Source organism: Miscanthus floridulus, unplaced genomic scaffold (genome assembly GCF_019320115.1).
Source record: "Miscanthus floridulus cultivar M001 unplaced genomic scaffold, ASM1932011v1 fs_152_1_2, whole genome shotgun sequence".
NCBI lineage: Eukaryota > Viridiplantae > Streptophyta > Magnoliopsida > Poales > Poaceae > Miscanthus > Miscanthus floridulus.
In genome coordinates, this window is record NW_027096280.1 from 154,452 (window position 1) to 177,805 (window position 23,354).

At 44.4% G+C, this 23,354-nt stretch overlaps 2 protein-coding genes across 2 annotated transcripts; one reads left to right on the forward strand and one right to left on the reverse strand.

The window, feature by feature from the left end:
* Positions 1–5,142: 5,142 nt before the first annotated feature.
* On the reverse strand, positions 5,143–6,558 carry LOC136530523 (coniferyl alcohol acyltransferase-like). The gene has a single exon (XM_066523251.1). It carries the CDS (start codon positions 6,556–6,558, stop codon positions 5,143–5,145), a length of 1,416 nt encoding a protein of 471 aa, XP_066379348.1.
* Positions 6,559–9,565: 3,007 nt separating this feature from the next.
* Positions 9,566–21,532, forward strand: LOC136530526 (uncharacterized). The gene is made up of 9 exons (XM_066523253.1): positions 9,566–9,698; positions 10,054–10,214; positions 10,358–10,450; positions 18,449–18,527; positions 18,622–18,700; positions 19,724–19,763; positions 19,841–19,975; positions 20,256–20,393; positions 21,233–21,532. Exons 2-9 carry the CDS (start codon positions 10,084–10,086, stop codon positions 21,519–21,521), a joined length of 984 nt encoding a protein of 327 aa, XP_066379350.1. The 5' UTR covers positions 9,566–9,698; positions 10,054–10,083; the 3' UTR covers positions 21,522–21,532.
* The last annotated feature ends 1,822 nt before the right edge of the window (positions 21,533–23,354 follow it).

A 23,354-nucleotide genomic window follows, 5' to 3' on the forward strand; every position in this document is an offset into this window, starting at 1 on the left:
TCTTGAGGTGGCATGTCCTGCAGGAGTTCATTTTATAGATATAGTTTTTATTTTTTATAGATATATCTGGTGGTGTAAAAGCTAGATGGCTGCCTCGAGAGACAACATGGATGAAGAAATGATGAATATTATCAACACCGGCACTCAATTTACCGATGGTGACCAGCAGGATGTAGATGACGGGAGTCAATACCTGGCTCTTGAAGATAACCAAGAAAATATTGTGCAAGAAAATACTGGCGAGGTATATATATTTATATATATATTTGAATATTATATATATATATATTTGAATATTATATTTATATATATATTTGAATATTATATATATATATATATTTGAACATCTATCATCTATTATGTGTACACATGATATTAATTTATTCTTTTTTATACGTAGCCCTCTGGATCGACGACCACAACGGCGAAAAGCAAAAAAAAATCAAGGCCTGAAAAAGCTATTGGAGGGGCGCTACATAATATCAGAATTCAATATCGAGACAGGCGAACCACTTGGTCCACATGCAAGGAAATTCGTGCAACACCGTGGGTGCCTTGTAAGGGACAGACTTCCGATCAGTGCCCATGAATGGAAGCAAAAGATCAACGAGCCTTATGTTAGTTTTGTCTCTGATCTTGATAAGAATTTAATTTGGGATGATATCCTTCAACATTTCACATTGCAAGCGGATGATTATGATGCTATCAACAATGATGAATTGAAGAAACTAGTTCGAAAGTGGGCTATGAAGAAGATGGCCACACAATTCCAGACTTGGAAGAAATCCCTATATACAAAATACGTCAAGAAGAACCTAACGCCCAATTTTAATACCAGCAGCCCGCTCGCAAAGTTGAGGCCCTACTGGAATGATTTTGTACAGTACAAGACATCAGAAGATGGTGAGGAACGGGTGAGAAGGAACCAAGAGAATGCCCGACAGAAGGTATACCACCATAGCATGGGATCAGGTGGCTACGCGACTGCCATTCTCAAGTGGGAGAAAATGAAAGCGGATATTCTTGCCAAGGGTATCGCACCAGAATCACTCAATTGGCCCACACACGCGAAGAATTGGTTTTTCGCTCATGGGGAAAGACTGGACCTAGAGATCGGAAAGCTGGTTCATGGCACAAAACTCGAAAGAGCAACACAAAGATTGTCTTATGCTCTACAAGCTAAAGCTATTGGTGCGTTCAGGCCTAATAGAGAGAAGGATGAACTGACGTATGCCCTCGGGACCGCTGAACACAGTGGCCAAATAAGAGGTTTAGGACGGAACATTTCTTGGGAGCATGGTTTCCCTTATGATAGAGATACCTACAGAAGCCGACAGAGAAGGAAGGATGAGGATGTAGCGCGGATCAACAGGTTAGAGGAATTGGTTCGTGAGTCACGGGAGGCATTGCTTTAAGCACAGGAGCGCGAAAAAGACATGCAAGCTAGAATGCAGGACGAAATCATAAAGCAAGTGCAAATAGCAATGAGTGCCCAGAGACAGGCATCAAATATAGGAATGAACATTAATATTAGCCCCCTTGATCAGTTGAAAAGTAGCTGCGCTTCTACGAAGTTGCCAAATCAAGATGACGCAATGCTACGTTTCCTCGTGGATGACATCACTGCACCGTTTACATCATGTGAGCTACATATTCCAAAAGAGAATGCCACAATCATGGTGGCTCTCGGTGTTTTTTCTCCTCCAGATCCTACCAAGACACTAAGAATCTATGGGGCAATAATACCACCTGGATATGTTAGCGTCTCAGTGGATAGAGTTAACAAAGGTTTTAGTGACCTGCCTCTTGACATTCCAGGAGGTGATGGAGAGAAGACTCTAGGAGAAGCAGAGAAAACATTCATATTATGGCGCAAGCGCTACATCATTATTCCCGGGGTCTCTAGTCCACCACCACTTCCTCAACTGCTAGACAATAGGTGTGGACAAAAGTGAACAAAACAATTTTTTCACAAACTTTCTATTGACATGCATGATTAATAATAACAATTTCTTATACCTAATTATTCTTTTTTGTAATCACACAGCAGGGCCTCCGCCAACCTAAGTCCAATTATTCAATCTCTAGATCATCATAGTGCTCCGAGCAATCAGGTGGCAACGCCGCCACCGCCGCCACCTCCAAGGAGGTCTCCAACGCCTCCAACAGCTGCCCCACCTCCCTTGATGACTAAGAGGAAGCCAGCTCCTAAGAGGTCCGCCCTGCAAACAAAGTCGTTGTCCCACCAGCCGACAAAGAAGAAAGTCTCATCTAATCCAGTTATTCTCCAAAAAATGTCTTTCGAGAAAAGTAAAAAGGAATTAAAAGCTGCAATAAAAAAAGATATGGACAGTTTCTTCGAAAAAGTAAAAAAAGCAACGAGAAGAGAGGGACAACCCGGAGAAATCATACTTCTACCTACCTCTAGATCTTCTAAGAAAGAAGGTGGACCAGAAAAAGCAGAAATCTCAAAAGACCCGGCCAAAATTAGACTATGACCGCTCTCTCACCAAGTCATTTGAGGCGGCGCAGAAAAATACTAGACCAGGGAAAGGTGTTGCATAACTCGGACAACAATCGCAACAATTAGTCCCCCCTCTTGTCGTTCATAATGAATATGGTTCGAACTTAGACTTAGACATCGATTTTGAGGAGCTGGCTTGGTTTTACGAGAAAACTGGTTTGGACCTTGCCCAAGTGCTCGCTGAAGGACCATCTACTCTGAAACTGGATCCTTGGAAGAAATTTGAACGTGGAAAGAGTCTATACAACCCTAAGGCCTTAGGTGAACTGGGTACGCAAATGTACCTGCTAAACAAGTGGTACATGGCGGCGTGTGAACGGGGAGAGGCCTTTGTTACTGTCAGAGTTAGAAACCAACATTACTTCCGTGGCGATGACGTTCTATATGTCGAGTTTGAAAAATTACACCAACTATGCCACCTAGACTCTCTCGACAAAAGTCTCATTAGCTGCTATTGTCTGTAAGAATGATTATTTTCTACTATTAAAGTGTGTATATATAAAGCTACATGTATATATATACATTATATATCCTCACACTATATTTTTATATATGCAGATATGAGATGACAGAACTCAGAAATAGAAAGGATAATGATGTTGGTTTCGTTGATCCAAATGTCGTATTCAAACACCCTATTCCCCCGCCTCAATGGAAAGCTGAACTCAAGAAAAATCTCATGAGGTTCTTAGTGAACCAACAAAACAAGGACATACTCTTCTCCTACAACTTCAAGTGAGTGTTAAATAATTAATATCGATTATATGGACATTTGTTCAATTATTTGCTTACTAGCTAAGCTATCTTTCATATATATACATATATGTTGACTCTAGTTAATGTCGATCATATTTGTGTATAAAAACATATGCAGCAATCACTGGATATTGATGGTCATCGATATGGCCAATAGTCGGTTGAGAATCTTAGACTCATTAAGAAAAGAGCAAACAGAGTACCAAGACATGATAGATATTATCCAAGGGTAATATAGTCTCTCTAGCAACTATATATACTCCGATCTCTTAACTGCAACAATTATTAAAGACCAAATTAATGTTTTATTTTATGGGGCGCAGTGTTTGGAAAAGTTTCATTGAGAATCACCACATGAAATCTTGCAAAGCGTCACTGGATGTAATCGCACACAAAGTAAGTATGTTTGCGAGTTAACACTATGCATGCTTTCAATTCACCGGATCTTTTTTCTCGTAAAAGTGGGTTCTGAGGCAAGAACAGGGGAAAACACTCGGATATATGTTTGTCGAGTTTATCGGGGCTTAACACAAAAAGAATCCTGAAAAGATCCTCAAGTATGTTATATAAATATTTTCATAATATTCACAATTTCTTTTGTTCTCATATATAAAGTGAGCAACACACACACCACACACACACACACACTCATATATTATATATTATTATATATATATATATAATAATTGCATTCAGTACCACTACAAATAGTAACCACCTATTTACTATAATTTTATATACTAATTACTATAATGTCAATACATATTTACGATAGTTGGGTTACGATAACATGGGGATATTTACCATAACGTTATATTAAACCACTTAGTAAGGAGTTACTATACTTCGTAAATTAACATAGTAATTATCATAACTCAAAGTGGCTACAGAATAAGTTATTCTGTAGCCAGCTACAGGATAGTAGTTCTATATATATATATATATATATATATATATATTAATACTTTTCCTTTAACTTTTATTGAAGACTCTATGGTTGAAGAAAAAAGTCATACGACGTGACCAACTGAAAGCAATTCAAAAGACCATAGTAGGATTTCTTAATGACCAGGTCCTCAACCCCGCCGGCGAGTTCTACAATGACGTCAACGAAACATGGAAGCCAAACTAGATGGAGTAATTTTGTTATCCCAAGGATACAATAGAATATACAATACAACCTTTAATTGTATTATATATATATATATACACACACACAAACATACATATTATATGTACATAAAATAATGTACAATATATGTATATGCATGTAATATATATGTTAGTTTTATATTTTAGTTTATACAAAATGTTCGAACATTATAAACGTGTAGAATACGTATATTATTAGCAGCGTAGAATGCGTATTCGAAAACCTATTCGAAAACCAAAACGAATCATCAATTGAAAATAGAAACAAAAAAAACCTTTAGTCCTGGTTGGTAATACCAACCGGGACTAAAGGGCCGCCCCACGTGGCCAGGCCGGGAGACGCTTTAGTCTCGGTTGGTCTTACCAACTGGGACTAAAGGTGCACCTTTAGTCTCGGGCGCGAAACCAGGACTAAAGGAGGGAACCTTTAGTCCCGATTTGGTACTTCCGGTTCTAAAACCGAGACTAAAAACGGTTGAGAACCAGAAGTACAGCCCGTTTCTCCGCTAGTGATGGTTGTAAACTATCAAGCAGTGGCTTGCTGTTTGCACCAAGATGGTACAAATAGTTGTTATTGCGATGATATGATTGCAGCAAACGCAATATAGACAGTGGATAAATAGTATCAATTGTTGTTATTGCGATGACGATTGCAAGTAATGCGATATGGACGGTACGTCATCAGAAAAAAAAAAAAGCAAGCAAAGCTATCAGATGCGGCTGTGCAGGAACTGTGTGGCAGACAGGCCCAGGTACTCCGCGGTGACGGGCCTGAAGACGCGCGGCTCGTCGGACTCGAGCGCCGCCGCAAGCTGCGTCCACAGGAAAGCGCTGGCAATCCACGAGCCATCACCCCCGGGTCGTGCGGCGATCTGCATGAACCCAGAGCACAACCTCGCCGTCATCGCGCTTGTTGGCAGTACCATAGCGGCGGGGCCGAAGCCGAAGTCCGTGTCGGTGGCGAACGAGGCGAACGAGGTCACGGTCATCGTCGGGCTGCCCAGCCCGATGCACGCGGTCTCGACGTACCGCTCGGTCTTGTGCTCCTCCACCCAGTCCACCAGCTCCTGGATGTGCTCGTTGTACGCCGGCGCTGTGATCGTGTCGCTCACCATGGCGGCCACGTCCGCCAGCGGCGCCCGCGCAACGTGGTCCACGCGCTCCTCTCGGAGCACGAAGGTGGTGACGTTGCCGACGTAGTTGCGCATCGCGGTGCGGAGCTCCGGCGGCGATGTGAGCCGTGGGCGCCCGTCCACCCACCATCCCATCCGGCAGCATGCGTCCGCCGCGCCCACGACGCCGGCGAGGGCCTTCCAGAGGTAGGCCGAAACAGCCTGTACGCGAGTCGCGCGCCGGCCGTTTCGGCTCGCCTCCTCGCGCAGCCAGGCGATGTCGGACGCGTCGACGTAGTACAGGCGCTCGACAAAGCTCTGCTGGAAAGTCAGGACGTTGACCTGGCTCCTGGCGTCCACCGCCGTGAACGCCTCGTTGAGATCGGCGGCGCTGTATGACGGCGTCGGGCGAGGCCGGAACACGGAGCGGTCGAGGTTCGGCTGGGACCCCGTGGAGAGCTTCCCCGACAAGGCGAGCTCTGACCACGCGCTGACGAGCGAGCTGAGCGCTCTCCCGTCGACGAGCAGGTGGTTGGTGGACCACGCCACGGTGAAGCCGCCGCACGAGAACGACACCACCTGAACAGACAGCGCCACGTCCTCGCCGTACGGCAGCTGGATCCTCCTCAAGGACGTGCTCATCTCGGCGTAGTTCAGGCTCGCCAGCGCCACGCCGCCGGCTTCCCCGACCACGAGCTCCGCGCCTTGGTTGCTGCAGTGAACCTCGGGGAGGCCGGAGCTCGGGTTGGTCGCGATGCGGCCGGCGAGAAGGAAGTAGTGGTTCAGCAAGGAAGGCAAGCCAGCCTCGAAGGTGGCCACGACGGCGTCGAAGGCCACGGTGGTGGCCGGAGGCTTGGGGTAGAGGCAGAACATGGCGACCTGTATGGTTTGCGGGAGGAGATCGAGGTTGGAGACGGCGAGGACGTGCGGCTCGATGGAGGTGTTGGATGCCATCACGAGACGGCGGCTCACGACTCGGACATGCAAGTCCTTGCAGCCATGGACGCTAGCCATTCTTCCTCGTACACTCGTGTCTGCTGGCTTGGCTTGCTTGCTTTTGTTACGTCTTACGTGTACTAGCTAGCTAGGCGCGCGGTAGGGTAGATTCTGAAAGAAATGCGCCGCCTACGGCCTACGTATAAACGCACATCCACTTCGATTCTCTGAGATGACATAAACTAGATGCTGAGCTCACTGGCTCTCGAATTTAGCAATGTTTGTGAGCCCTTGAAGTCAACGGAATCTTTCGTAGAAACGGGGGCTTCGATGCCGCTAGGAAAAATAAAAGAACAAGCCAGGCACGATTCAATAATCGAGCTAGGCGGTTGACTTGTAGGATCGTATGATAGGCATGAGTACGCCATTTACAACTTATTAGGAAGAACTTCGAACATATTTGGCAAAAGTTCGGGCGCTGTTAAAAAAATATCTCAATAGTTTGGCATGCATTGTATGTAATTTATTTTACATATGCAACTTCGTCCGACAGTGTATGAGCTAGACCTTGACGTGGTAGACATCGATTTTTTTCTTTTGCTAGTAGTACCAATTTGGGCCTTATTTCTAACGATAATGATATGATTAAAATGCCTGACGGACGGATGCCTCACACCGCTTGGGGTAGAGGCAGAACATGGCGACCTGTATGGTTTGCGGGAGGAGATCGAGGTTGGAGACGGCGAGGACGTGCGGCTCGATGGAGGTGTTGGAGGCCATCACGAGACGGCGCGCGGCTCACGACTCGGACATGCAAGTCCTTGCAGCCATGGACGCTAGCCATTCTTCCTCGTACACTCGTGTCTGCTGGCTTGCTTGCTTTTGTTACGTCTTACGTGTACTAGCTAGGCGCGCGGTAGGGTAGATTCTGAAAGAAACGCGCCGCCTACGGCCTACGTATAAACGCATCCACTTCGATTCTCTGAGATGACATAAACTAGATGCTGAGCTCACTGGCTCTCGAATTTAGCAATGTTTGTGAGCCCTTGAAGTCAACGGAATCTTTCGTAGAAACGGGGCTTCGATGCCGCTAGGAAAAATACACGAACAAGCCAGGCACGATTCAATAATCGAGCTAGGCGGTTGACTCGTAGGATCGTATGCGAGTACGCCATTTACAACTTATTAGGAAGAACTTCGAACATATTTGGCAAAAGTTCAGGCGCTGTTAAAAAAATATCTCAATAGTTTGGCATGAATTGTATGTAATTTATTTTACATAGGCAACTTCATCCGATAGTGTATGAGCTAGACGTTGACGTGAGACATCGATTTTTTCTTTTGCTAGTAGTACCCATTTGGGCCTTATTTCTAACGATAATAATATGATTAATACGCCTGAACGGACGGATGCCTCCCACCACTCACTCTCGCAGCGCTCACGGCCCTCCCCATTCTTATCCATTTACGTCTTGCCCCACACCCGATGACGCGACCATCAATGCTTCCCTAGCTAGTGGCGGCTCCATCCCCCACCCGACGTCCTCCTCCCCTTCCCCGGCAGCTCCTCCCCCACCTCGGCGTCCTCCTTCCGCCACCCCAGCATCCTCCTCCCCCACTCCGGCGGCTCCTTCCCCCACCCCGGCAGTGCCCTTCCCCCCACCCCGACGTCCTCACCCACCGGAATCGTCCAATGCCCGCAGATCCGGTGGCCCTCTCCCCTACCCTGGCGAGATCCAAGCAAGCCGTTAACCCTCCCCTACCCCGACCGGCGATGCCCTCCTTAGATCTGGCAACGCTCTTCTCCCTCGGCTGACGGCGGGCATGGCGGGCGCGCACCATCCAGCGAGCTTGCGCCCACTGCAGTTGCCCACCAGGTAGGTCATGGCCGTGCGGCGATGTTGTGTTTCAAGTGTTTGTGGACGTAAGCCCATGTTTTAGTGTTTCAGATGTTTCATATGTATGTTTCAATTGTTTCATGCGGATGTTGCAAAAGTAGATCGGGTTGTTGCATATGTTGCAATTGTTATACATGTATGTTGCAAGCATCTATCCCAATGTTTCATCTGTTTTTTGCACACGCATGTTGCAAGTGTTTTAGACGCATGTCTCAAGTGTTTCATCTATTTTTTTTGTATGTTGCAAGTGTTTGCATCTGGATGTTTTAAAAGTAGATCGGAATATTGCACATGTTGCAATGGTGTTTCAATTGTATGTTCCAAATGTTTCATCTATTTTAGACGTATGTTGCAAAAGTTTCATCTGGATGTTGCAAAAATGGATCGGGTGTTGCAGGGCGCGGGGTGGGCGTGGGTCCCTACGACAAACGCGGGCGCAGGTGTTGGGGGGCGGGACGCGGGGCGTGAGGCGGGATGTGGACGCAAGAGCGGCACAGGATGCGACGTCCGGCCGGACGTCCGGGCGCTAGGCGTACCATATTTCTAATGGTGAGTGAGTTACTATATGTAAGAAACGTACATATCACTCAAAGATAGCATAATAGTAATAGACAATGTTTCCAAAGGATCAGCTATAGCATAACTTCCTCCGTCTTAAAATCAGTGCTCATCTTGTACTTGAAGGAGTAAGTTTGACTAAATATATATTAAAAGTACTTGAGATTATTTGTCTCTCCAAGAAAATTTAAATGACTTATAATTTGAGACGGAGAGAGTAGCATTTTAGGAAGAACTTTGGTCTCCAAACTGCAAAAACTATGATGACAAATACAATTAAAATATGGGCAACCCTTAATTTTTAGCATGTATTTTAGAAAATCACAAAGATTTTTTTGGAGGCTCTAGGTCCTTAATTTTGGATCCACAAGAAATGGAAAATGTGATACTTTGATATTCTCTTTATTATTACTCATATAAAAGGATTTGCATAAAAAAATCGCCGGGCACTGCCGCGATCAAAGACAAACGGAGAGGCCGAAAGGGATGGCACGAGCTTACGTTGAGCTAGCTTGGCCTGTTGGGCCGCCGTTGCTAAGTATCAACTGGGCCAGAGTACTGCCAGTCCATCAAGGCTAATTTCTGAGGCATCGTCGTCTTCCTTGGTCGGGTGCTGGAGCCACCAAACGCCAACAACGCAAAACTCCGCCGCAGACAGGCCATTGGAAGGAGAAGAAAGGAGTGGGGTCTTCAGTTCAGCTAGCTGGGGCAGCTGCCGTACCCTGCCGTAGGTGGAGCTCCGCCTCTGTCTGCACTTGAGAGGTTGGCAAGACTAGGGATAAATACGGACGGTATTACATTTGTTTTTATACTTCTGTCCGAATTCGGATTCGAATATGGATAGTGTCAACTATATTGGATAGGATATGATTGAATATCGACATCATAAATATATGATTTGAGTATTCGGATACGGATACGGTATCGAATGTTGGATATCCGGACTCGGATACGGACAGATCTCAACCCCGCAGGACTCATCCGCGTGTGCGGCCTACACCGAGAACACAACCACCCACGCCTAGGTTCTTGTGGTGGATTCACTGGATTCAACCAATTGATTGCTATTTTGAACTGCGATTCTGTGAATTTGTGATCCTGTTAATTTCCACCACAGTCTTCTTGCGGGCCAGAAACACGAATCACGATGATTCCAGGAATAGCCCCCAAGACGGCGGCGCTGCCGGTGGCCTGGGCACCTCAGCCTCGGCACAAGTTCGTGTTCGGCGCGGGCTTCGTCGGCCGCTACGTCTCGGAGCGCCTCCTCGCGCAGGGCTGGTTGGTTACCCTCTCACTCTTGCCCCGCCGACTTCATCCTCCCTGCTTCTCGCTGGCTGGGCGGCTCCGGCGCAAATCAAGCCCTTAATTTCTAGTTCCCCGTCTCAGCTTGATTTCTGATTTGGGAGTGGGTGAATTTACAGGCAGGTCTCTGGGACGTGCACCAGTGCCACCAAGAAGAGGGAGCTCGAGATGCTGGGCATGAATGCTTTCGTTTTCAATGCCACACAGAGCAGGTGTGGATTCGTGCTGCTTATCCTGGCCCCTTTTCATACTTGCACTTGTTTCTAGCCTGCTCCTTTTGCTTGAACATTGATGGTTCATCAGCCAGAAACATTTCTAAATAATGAATCAAATATAATGAAAGCAGAAACAACCTAAATCGTCAATAAGTTGCTGGATTCACCTGTAGGAACTAGTAAGCAGGTGGGAAGCCCTTCCTATAGTCCACTGATTATTCCCTTAATGATAGTAATCCCACTGGCACATTTTACTTGCAAAGACCGTAGAGATGGGCCTATAGCAGTTTCTGGTGAAATCATGCAGAAGCAGGTGGTAACAAGGTTACTAATCCGTTAGTTTGGCTTTGTAACGCATTGCTTGCACTAGGTAACTGTTTGCAGCATAGATTCACTAGCCGTAATTTAAGCCTATCAGATAGGCTAGTTGGTAGAGGTTAGTTTACTTAGCTACCATGATATCAAACTGTGTATCTGACAACATTCTGAGGTCTGAGCACCCCTTGTTACTTAGCATGTGTTCTCCATATCCTCTTGCACATATTAATGACTGTGTGTTACGGCGCTTGCAGTGTGGTGTGTTAAAATTATAGGATCATTAGATGTAGATCTAGGGGTGCCGACTTGACTAGAATAGGATAAACATGCCCTAGAACATGGACTACGAGATCCAAGAGGGAGAGGGGAGTAGAGGTACCGACCATCGAAGGGCTTGGTGGAGCTGGAACTGTCCATCGCGTCGGTAGAGAGGGCGGTGAAGAGGTGGCGCTCCAGTGGCGGTGTAGCGGTGAAGTGGTCCAACGGCAACGGCGACCCGGTGATGGTGCTTCTCGTCGCTGGTTGCGCCCCACACTAGATCAGGTTAGGTTTTGTCGGTGGGCATGGCGGCTCACGGTGAACCTCGTACTGAGAGCCGTCGGCCCTACCTCTCTTTGTAGCGCAGTGCGACGGGGGTCCACCAACCATGTAGGGTTGAGCGCCCTCGATCAGGGCGCGAGGTCAAGACCCAACTCGGCCGTTGGGCCGAGCTGGAGGGATCAACACTAACAATCTTCCCCTTGATCTCATCTTATTACTTAAACTTAACTTACTTTATCTTTTTTTTATTCCATCACAGATCAGTGCATAGAGCGTGCCTCATCGTCACGGTCAGTGCCATTAGATTAACAGCTACAATGCACCTCTCTGTTTTGAAACAGAATCTCAACTAGGCCCTTATTGTCCAGGAATCATAGGCTTTTCCTTAAACCCATGCCGGTTAAGTGTTCTCTGAACATGTTGGGTGGTAAGCCTTTTATAAGCGGATCCACGAGCATCTTTTCTATACTTATTTGCTCAAGACTAATTATATGATCTCGGACTTTATCTTTCACAACATAATACTTTATGTCAATGTGTTTGACAGCACCACTTGACTTATTGTTGTGAGCATAACATATTGCTGGATTATTATCGTAGTATAACCTGAGTGGCTTATGTATGTCGTCTACCACTTTCAACCCGGGTATGAACTTCTTCAGCCAATTCATCTGCCCTATGGTCTCATAACACGCTACAAACTCGGCATACATCGTAGATGATATAGTGATGGTTTGCTTGGAGCTTTTTCACGATATAACTCCTCCTGCGAGAGTAAATATATATCCTGACATGGACTTTCTATCATCTCCCGCATAATCTAAATCTAAATACCCATCTATGTGTAGGGAATCAGATCTTCTATACGTTAGCATGAGGCCTTTTGTGCCTTGCAAGTAACGCACAACTTTCTTTACCAGTCTCCAATGTTATATTCCTAGATTATTCTGATAGCTGCCAAGTAACCCGGTAACAAACGTCAAGTCAGGGCGTGTATACACTTGAGCATACTATAAACTTTCGATAGCTGACGTATAGTTTTCATTTGATCGATCTCATATTGGTTTCTAGAACATTGGAATTCCCCAAATCTATCACCCTTGACTATAGGAGCAGGTGAAGGCTTATAATTTTGTATACAATATTTCTTTAGAACCTTTTCTAAGTATGTCTTTTGTGATAATCCTAAAACTCCCTTTCTTCTATCTCGGTGAATCTCTATTTCTAGAACGAACAAAGCTTCACCGAGATCCTTCATATCAAAATTTGAGGACAAGAACTTCTTCGTTTCTAGTAGTAGATTAACACCACTACTGGCGAGTAAGATGTTATCCACATACAAGATTAGGAAAATGTATTTCCCATTCTTGAACTTTGTATAAACGCAATTGTCATCTACATTTTTTTGAAACCCAAACTTCCTTATTGTTCTATCAAACTTTAAATACCACTATCTTGATGCTTGTTTTAATCCGTAAATGGTTTCTTCAGGCGGCATCCCATACGTTCCTTTCATTCCACAACAAAACCTTTTGGTTGTGCCATGTAAATATTTTTCTCAAAATCCCCATTTAGGAACGTCGTCTTTACATCCATCTGATGTAATTCTAAATCGTAATGTGCTACAAGCGCCATTATAATTCTAAAAGAATCCTTACATGAGACTAGAGAAAATATCTCATTGTAATCTATGCCTTCTCTTTGCGTGAAGCCTTTCGCCACAAGTCGCGCTTTAAATCTTTCTACATTCCCTTTGGAGTCATATTTAGTTTTGTAGACCCATTTACAGCCTATTGTCTTGGCTTCTTTAGAAATTATTTCTAAGTCCCAAACAACATTGGTATCCATTGATCTCATTTCATCTTGTATGGCTTCAAGCCACTTTGATGAGTGAGCGCTTCTCATGGCTTCTTCAAATGAGGTGGGATCACCCTCTATTTGAAATTCTTCACATTCATAGACTTCGTAGTAATTAGGAATGATTGGTTTCCTGACTCTTTGAGACCTTCTAGGGGCCTCGTTAGTTGACGCTTGTTCTGTATGAGGCTATTGTTGCTCTTCCTCATGTGTGACAACAGGTTCTACAGGATCCTGAAGGACAGGTTCCTCATGTTCATTCATTATCGCCATAGGAGAACTAACAACAGGTGCTGTTACTACAGTGTCTTGCACTGTTGGTACATCAACAACAGGTAGCGTGAAGAATGGCTCCTGAACCATCAGAGTAGGTACATGTACCCGCTTCTCATCTAGGTTAATTTCTCGCGCTACCATGCTCCCCTTGATCAACTCTTCCTCTAAGAATACATCATGTCTTGTTTCTACAAACTTTGTATGTCTGTCAGGACAATAAAAGCAATAACCTTTTGACTTTTCTGGATAGCCAATGAAATGACAACTGAGTGTCTTCGAGTCTAGCTTTCCTATGTTTGGGTTAAAGACTTTAGCCTCAGCTGGACAACCCCACACACGTAAATAGTTAAGTGAGGGTTCTTTTCCTGTCCACAACTCATATGGTGTTTTGAGCACTGACTTGTTTAGCACTCGATTAAGAATATGAATGGCGGTTTTTAACGCATTCATTCATAAACTTATCGGTAGAGTAGAGTAACTTATCATACTTCTCACCATATCCATTAAGGTACGGTTGCGTCTTTCAGCTACTCCATTTTGCTGAGCCTCTCCCGGTGTAGAGTACTGGGCAACTATGCCATATTCCTGTAAAAACCTAGCAAAAAGGTTCAGGAACTTGGCCATATGGGGTGTGTCGGCCGTAGTATTCCCCCCACGGTCGGATCTTATTAATATCTTAATCTTTAAATTATGCTGATTTTCTACTTCAGCCTTAAATATCTTAAATTTATCCAATGCTTCTGATCTTTCCTTAATTGAATAAATATAGCCATAATGAGAATAATCATATGTAAATGTTATAAATGAATCATAACCATCCACAATCTTCACATGAAAAGGACCATAGATGTCTGTGTGAATTATTTCTAAAATTCCTACGCTTCCTTTGACATCTTTCTTTATTTTCTTAACATACTTTCCTTTTATGCAATCAATGCATTGTTCTAAATCTAAAAATTCTAATGGCAGAAAAATTGATTTCTTAATCAATCGTTCTATTCTCCCCCTCGAAATATAGAGTAAACGATAATGCTATAATTTCGATGATACATTATGAACTCTCTTCTGCTTATTGAGCGGGAACTTTCTGCACTAGGTACGCCCTTTATAGACGAGGAGGCATTCTCATTCTCAATGCTCACAACATACACATTCTCAGAAAAGTGATAACAAATAAAGCTTGTCTTGTCGGAAGGCAAGACGAACACACTTATTATTAAACACAATCTGACATTTGCTATTACCAAAATGGCAATCATATCCATCATCGTCTAGACGAGAAACACTTATTAGATTTCTATGCAAAGAGGGTACATAAAGGACATCTAAAAGCTGAAGTACAAAATGATCATCTAATTCTAGTGAGAGTTCTCCAATGGCTTCAACTTTAGCTTCAACTCTATTTGCTACTTTAATTCTTCTTTCTCCTCTTTGCAGGGTCCTCCTCGTATGGAATCCCTGTAATAACTTTGCAACATAAATAGTTACACCTGAGTCAATCCACCAAGTAGATTTTTCATAACTTAAATACAAGGACTCATCTATGAATATAATAATGTTCTCACCTCTCTTCAAAAGGCTCTTCAGGAAATCTGGACAGTTCTTTTGGTAATATCCATGCTTCTTTCACCATTTGCATTGATTCTTGTCAACTTGGATATTGTTGTTCTTCTAATGGTGATCATTCTGAGGGGCTTTCCCTCGAGGTTTGGCATTCTTATTAAAGTTCTTCTTTTTATAGTCCTTCACATGGTTAGCAGAGTCACCATGTGAGCTCTTAAGCCTCTCCTCTTCTTGCACACACATTGCAATGAACTTCTCAATGTCCCACTTGTCTGGTTGTAAGTTGTAGTTCACAACAAAAGTCTCATACTCTTTGGGCAAAGAAGTAAAAATCAAATGAATTAGGAACTCATCCTTGAGCCCCAAGTCCATTGGCTTGAGCTTAGATGCCGTGTTGCTCATCTTCAATATGTGCTCTCTAATCCCTCCACCAGAGTATTTGTCATTAACTAACTTCTTAATGAGAGTGCTTGCATAAGCCTTTGAAGAGCCAGTAAACTGACTCTCCACTTTCTTGAGATATTCGGTGGCGGTGTCACAATATGGAATTGATCCCCTTAATGCATCTAAATTAGTGGACTTGGCCACCATCAAGCACTTGTGGTTCGAAATGTGCCACTTCTTATGATCAAGATTGTATTTCATTCTCACTTCTGTATGATCTCGCTGCCAAGCAGTGAAATCAGCATCAGTTTTATTCTCTACTCTCACCGGGTCCACTAGCTCAGTAGGACACGGAGATGTAAGTGCTAGGTCATTCTCGGACAGCGCAAGTGCCGACTCATACTTCTCTCGCCATACGCGATAGTTGCCCCCTTCAAGAGGCGGAATGTGCGAGATGAATGCCATAGGGTTGAGTCCTGAAAACATCATCAAAGAAAGTGAGAAAACATGATATACTAATTGCATGGCTTAATTTAACGTTGGTCAAAATTAAAACATACAATGTGATTCTACATTAATTCTACATCACCGATGGGCAGAAATAGAACTAATGCATAGAACTCATAAATAAAAATTTATAATATTGCTATCATCAACTTTGGTCATAAAATAACAATATCATAAATACAACATTCTTCTACATTAATTCTATATCACCGTTGGGCAGAAATTGAATTAATGCATGAAAAATAACTCATGAATAAACTTATAATATTGTTAGCATCAACGTTGGTCAGAAAATAACAATACCATAATTTAACTTAAACAAATATGACTACTCTAATTAAATTTTTCCGTTGGTTCCAATTTAATTAGAGGATAAAACATTAACATAGCAGCGGAAACATGAAAATACTCTATTTTTCTAGAAGCATTTTTGAGTACTTATCTACTCTCTAAAATTGAACACGTTGGTGCAAATTTATAGAGATAAAAACTAGATTAAAACATATTGTCAAAATGCCACTGAAAAAATAGAAAAAAAAACTTAAAACTGTCGTCAACTGTTCATTCGGCCCAGCCTAGAAAGTGAGGCCCGCGGCCCGTTAGGCGTTCGCGTGCGCCTCTACACTCCGCGCCCAGGCTGCAACCTGGGCCTAGGTCGAGAAAGCTGTTCCCCGCCTGGGCCAAAAGCCGGCTCGGCCGTCCAGAGCTATCCATCTGGATCGGACGGCTCCCCGGAGTCCTCTCCTGATCAAAGCCATGGCCGCCTTCCTCCCCCAAAACCCTAGGTCTCATTTCTTCTCCTCCCCTTTTCTCTCAGCGCAGCGACGCAGCAGCGGCGGTGACTCAAGGCTGCCGGAGAACAGAAGGCCGGTGATGCCGTAGGCCCCCTCGCCGGCGCGTGCGTTCGCCCGAGGGTGAACGTGCCACCGTCGAGCGGGCTTGTAGTGGCGCCCTCAGCCAGGGCTCGCACGCACGGCGACGAGCATGGCTTGACCATCTTCTGGCGTGTCGGCGGGCGCGGCGGTGTGTCCTTCCCGCACGCGGCGGTGTCGACGGTGGTGAAGAAACCAGGTAGGTCCTCTCCTTCTCCGTCCGTTCCCCTTCTAGGGTTAGGGTGATTCAACTCGATTCGTTTCTTTCGATTCATCTCCTTCTAATTTCTCTTGTATTTCTACCCCAAAATCTAGATCTACACGCTGGCGTAGGTGACTGATACCATTGTTAAAATTACAAGATCATTAGATGTAGATCTTGGGGTGCTGACTTGACTAGAATAGGATAACCATGCCCTAGAACATGGACTACGAGATCCAAGAGGGAGAGGGGAGCAGAGGTACCGACCATCGAAGGGCTTGGTGGAGCTGGAACCGTCCATCGCGTCAGTAGAGAGGGCGGTGAAGAGGTGGCGCTCTAGTGGCGGTGTAGCGGTGAAGTGGTCCAACGGCGATGGCGTCCCGGTGATGGTGCTTCCCGTCGCTGGTTGCGCCCCTCACTAGATCAGGTTAGGTTTTGTCGGTGGGCGTGGCGGCTCACGGTGAACCTCGTATTGAGAGTCGCCGGCCCCCACCTCTCTTTATAGCGCAATGCGACGGGGGCCCACCAACCATGTAGGGTTGAGAGCTCCCGAACAGGGCGCGAGGTCAAGGCCCAACTCGGCCGTTGGGCCGAGCTGGAGAGATCAACACTAACATGGTGAACGAAGGGGAGAGTTGAGGAGAAGGCTGGACTGGGAATTGGAACGCAAGGGATAGCGAGGAACGTCGGCGGTGGAGGAATCGTTCCCGATCGTGGAACTCTGCCCAAGTGCGGTCCCGATCGAAGTCCCTGCCATCGTTCTCGTCACGGCTGTCACGGTGATCGTCCCGGGCGTCGCGGTGAGCGTCCCCGCCGCCATGGTTGTCGTCCTCGCCGCTGCTCTTCCCGGCGTCAGGTTTCCCCATCTCCACATGCGCGAGCCGTGCATCATGCGAGTTGAGGCGATTGTTCTTGGTGGTGAGCTGGCCCAAGAAGCGATCCAACTTGGCATCCATGGCCGCAGGATCGAAGGTGCCGGACATGGTAGTCGATGCACCCGTGAAGGTCTCCGATACCAAATTGTTACGGCGCCTGCGGTGTGGTGAATGAAGGGGAGAGTGGAGGAGAAGGCTGGACTGGGAATTGGAACGCAAGGGATAGCGAGGAACGTCGGCGGTGGGTTCTTCTCCGGTGGGCACGGCTGAAGCGTTCGACGCCACCGTCGAAGGGAAACTCCCACCCCGATAACCAGGGAGAGTTTATTCCTTCTTCGATAATGATTACAATCTCCTAAGGTGCCCTTTATAGTATAGGTGCACTTTCCTAAACAAACTCCAATCTAATCTCTCCCTGATCTAATCTACTAAAGAGTCCAGCCTAGCCACAGCTTGGGCCTGCTGGCTGGCTTGGTCGATGCCTATAGGTGCGTCCAAAGGAGTCTATAACACTGTGATGATAGTATGTTCCTGTACATAAATTTCTCTGTTCTTGGTTGAGTTTTTAAGTGGTTATTACTGATAGATATGTCATTTGCAGCCTGGAAAATATTCACAGTTTGCGACAAGCAACTCACTTGCTCATCTCCATCCCACCCATCCCTGGAATTGGTGATCCTGTAAGTTGTAAGTCAATCATTGCTTGCTTTTGTTTGATCAGGCTTTAATGCTAACTGGATTTCACTTTATGGTAATTTGCACCTGTTACCCCAGCTACTTAAATTAGATGAAGACCTGAGGAGAATGCTCAGCCATGGTAATCTTGAATGGTTATGCTACCTTTCTTCAACAAGTAAGCTCTCAAATATTTTGTGCATATTCAGCTTTAATTGCATGATATTTTCATTTAATCTGTTCATTATTTGTAAATCATATGCTACTTGGGGTTGGGGATTTTAGGGTTGTTAGGGTGAAGTTGCTCACCTGCTGCTCAAAGTTGTCAAGTTTTGTTGGGGTTAGTCAGGAGAATTGCTGCAATCAGTCAGGGGAATAAATATGTCAATATTTTGTTTATAAGCTAAAAGCTGCAATATTAAAGAAAACGACCACCCCAATGGCATTGCACTAAGAAGCTTCTCACATGCAGGCCGAGAAACACCCGAAAGGCCAGCTGCCCTGGATGTGCTGCGGACATGTGTATCTCGCTAAAACTGATTCAGATGTTTATCGTATAACTCAGGAACACAGCTACTGAGGGGTGTATTTTAACCCAGGCCTTTTTAAATTCGCTCCCATAGGGAGTTGAACCCAAAACCTGAGGGGGAGGGGGGTTCTTATTCTTGCAGTATCATTAGAAATTGATGTTTCCTATGAAAACTAGCAGGCTCAAATAGCGGGGAAGAAAAACAAATATCTTCTCTAAGCAGTTGTGATGCAGAGACTTGAAATTTCACTATCTAATACACCCAAACATCCAAACATGGGGATAGACCCCTCATATAAATCTTATTTAGTTGCCAACATATTATATGTGGAGTAACATCAAATTGAGCAGAGTGCTTCTTCCATTCTTCTGCTTATAGTATCATGTTAGCCATTAACTATACAACAAACTGGCGTGAAGTATATTTACTAATTTACAAGCGTTTTGTGGCTAGCACTGCATTTGGAGATCTGTGGGTGATTTGCACAGGGCAGCTATTGCAGTTGACGCATTACTCGATGCATATATTTCTTTTTCTCTTGTCATGCACTTAATTTGAAGTTGTCAAACATTGAAGCTGAGTCAAGGGTAATAACAAATCATGCTGTGTGCAGGTCACCATATAAGAGATTTTCCTTAGAAAGCTACTTCGTGACACTTTCTTACTTTCAGGTGTGTATGGTGATTGTGGTGGTGTATTGGTTGATGAGGAGTAAGGGACTTATTGGTTCTTTTCTTGTCCATGAAGTACATTTTAATAGAAAGCTAAATACACTGCTGTGCATGCAGTCATACAGTAAACCCAAAGAGCGAGTCTGCCAAGTTAAGATATAACGCAGAAAAAGGATGGCTGAATCTTATTGATGACCCAAATATGTCTGCTTTTATATTCCGTTTTGGTGGAATATATGGGCCTGGAAGAAGGTTTTGACCTGCTGAAATTTCATTCCATTTCACCATTTTAATTTCTACTAATTCAGTTTGACCAAAAATGGAACATTTGTTGGCATGCTGATTAGTAGCACTGTGTAAAGCTTATGGAAACTGAAACATATCTATAATGCCAGGCCAAATAATAGAATAGATTTTGACATGAAGAATATATTATTGGAGACTGTTGTAGTACCTTGATGACTGTTTTGTGAAATTCTTTGTTTCATAGTTCTTTTCTTATATTCCAATGACTAGACCCTGTTTACTGCAGTGCTTTGGACACCTTAGCCAAGGGCAAATCTTTGTCACAGAGACAGAAGTTGCGAGAATCTAAGCAGTATACTGCACGAATCCACGTGGCTGACATCTACCAGGCTGTCTTGGCTAGCATGAGCATCAGATGTGCAAGGTTTCCTTTCCGGATGCATTGATGTCACTTCAGTTTGTGATATCCAACAATATTTCAGTCTTAATTCCTGTGCCACGTTGCTTGTGGAAATGCACAACCAAGATATTTCAACTGTATCTCTGTTTTCTCTAGAAGACATCTTACTTACCAATTAACCAACATAATTATATCATGCATCATGACGTTTCTTAGGGTAAAAAGTAGAGTGGGAATTTCACATTTTGTGCAATGAGACTTTGCATGGTACTCCCTCCGTTCCAAACTATAAGTCGTTTTAACTTTTCTAGATACATAATTTTTATTATGTATCTAGGCATAATATATATCTAGATATGTAGCAAAACCTATGTATCTAGAGAGACAGAACTAATAATTTAGAAAGGATGGAGTACCATGTTTAGTACCTCTACTAGATGCAATATTTGCACGTTTGATATTCTGATCATACACTATTCAAATATAAAAACTTCAATTCCAAACCCATGTACACTTGGTACTCTAGTTTTTAGTCATGTTTGGTTCTTTGTAGCGACCTAGTAAAATCTGAAATACTATCTCTGTTTTTGTTTACTTGTCACCGAAATTTTTACTGTAGCAATTTTGACCATACGTTTTTTCTGCAAAAGATTTTTTTAGATACATCAAGTTTTCATATATATGATTCTTTATTGAACATACTTCATTAGTGTTATATACATTGAAGTATCTAAGATTTTTTTAGAAGAAAAAACAGATGGTCGAATTTGCTATAGTAAAAAGTTGCAGACAAGTAAACACAAACGGAAGGAAGTATCTTGTTTGCTAATGATTCACTTCTCATGTTTATAATTCTATTCCAGGAAAATATTTAATGTGGTGGATGACGACCCTGCCCCAAGAGCTGAAGTTTTTGCGTTTGCTAGGAGTTTGATACAGGGGAGATATCCTGATCTGATAACTGAAACCATTGATGCCAAGTCTACAGGCTCAGATTATCAAGAGATAATTGTACCTGCAGAGAAACGGGTTTCTAATGCTCGGATGAAGCAGGAACTTGGTGTTAATCTGCTTCATCCAACTTATAGATCTGGCCTGCAGAGTATCCTTGATGTTCGGCAAATTCAATCTCAACTTCCCAATAGAAGTTAGTGATGTTTTAGTCTTGGAAGACATATAACCTGTTCGCTTGTTGGTTTCAGCCAGCCCAAACCAGCCAACCAACAGTGTTTTTCTCTCGCAACAAATCAGCACCAGTCAGTTAAAACCAGCCCAGAAACCAACCAGCGAACATGCCCATAGGTGCATGCGTGCATCTGTCCTTGAATTGGTTCAGATATAATCAGATATAATAATCTAGTGGATGATAGACACCCTATACACGTTGTAGCCTTTTTTTTGCTGAGCTGGGCTCTTGTTATTTTTAGCCATGTTTACAAATCGTAGTCAAACCAGATAATTAAGCAAATCAAGCAGGCAACAGATTCTTCAAATTAACTAATTAAGCAAATCATCATTCAAATGAAAGCTCCATCCGTAGTATGTACAGATTCTTCATCTTCCTCAGTTGCTGTTGCTGAACCAGATTCTACATGCTGATCTTGGCTCTCACTGTCATCTCCTTCATCAGTATCTTGGGCCGTTGTCTTCCTTGGGCAGTTTCTATTCCTAGCACAGTTCCTGTTCCTTGTTCTAGACCTTGTATATCCAATTTTTCTTGTTTTTTTTTGGGTCTGCACGTATTTTATTGTTCCAAAAATAATCCACACAATGTTCATGTATCCACACGGCATTTTTTTGCCCTAAAAACTATTGTTTTTTTTCCAAATAAGCAAACGGATTGATTAATTTATAATGTACTCCTGTTTTTCCAAATGAGCAAACGCATTTTTTTGCCCTAAAAACCATTGTGTACTCTTGTTTTTAACACTTCTGTATTGACTATGTTCTCGTAGATAGGCAGGAGCCACGTAATTGTACTTTTTCCATGTACATTAGGAGACACATGATTATCAAACAGCATGGCTTGCGCTCGGACGTTCGGATTCGCTCCGTCCCACGCGTGTACTCCGTTCCCGTATCTGCGCCCGCCAGTCATTCCCTAGACCCGCTCATCTCTCTCCGCACGGACGACATTCGAGAGCTGGGACCCGGCGTGCCCCGACCGGAGCACACATCTGCCCGCCCCCAACGCTCTGTCTGCAACCCCCCCCCCCCCCCCGCGGCGCGGCGCGCGCACCGTCCTCCTGCCCCCCCCCCCCCCCGGGCGAACAACATAAAACACTTGCAACATAATTTTTTTAAAGCAACATACATTTGAAAAAAAATAAAACACTTGGAACATGCACTTGCAACATGTGTAGAACACATGAAACATCCAAAAAAATAACACTTGCAACTTGCAACATGAAATCACTTGCTGCAACATAAGACTGAAACAACCGAAACAGTTTGGAACATACTGTTGCAACATATGTGTGAAACATATACAACATCTAGATAAAAAACGATTGCAAAATGTGTCTGAAAATAGATGAAATATTTTGAATAAACGCTTGCAACATGCATCTGTAATGCTCGCAACATATGCAACATGTGCAACATCTCCGATCTACCTTTGCAATATCAAAATAGAACAATTGCAACACCATCTAAAATGCCTGAAACAATTAAAACATGCATATGCAACATAGGGGAGGGGAAGGCCGGGACCGATTGATTCCAGCCGCCAGGGTCGGAGCCGGCACGGCAGCGAGCGTCAGCGCACAAGCACCACCGCCACCAGTAGCGGGCTTGGCTCGATCGGGCGGGCGCACTAGCACCTGCGACGCACCCATGCGCCACCGCCACCAGCGCCACCAGCACCGCTTTTGGCTCGGCTGGGCGGGCGACGCGCGCGACAGGCGGAGCGAGCACCACCAGCACCAACGCGCGATGGGAGGGGCGAGAAGCGCTCGTGACGGGGCGAGCGAGCAGCGCTGGATG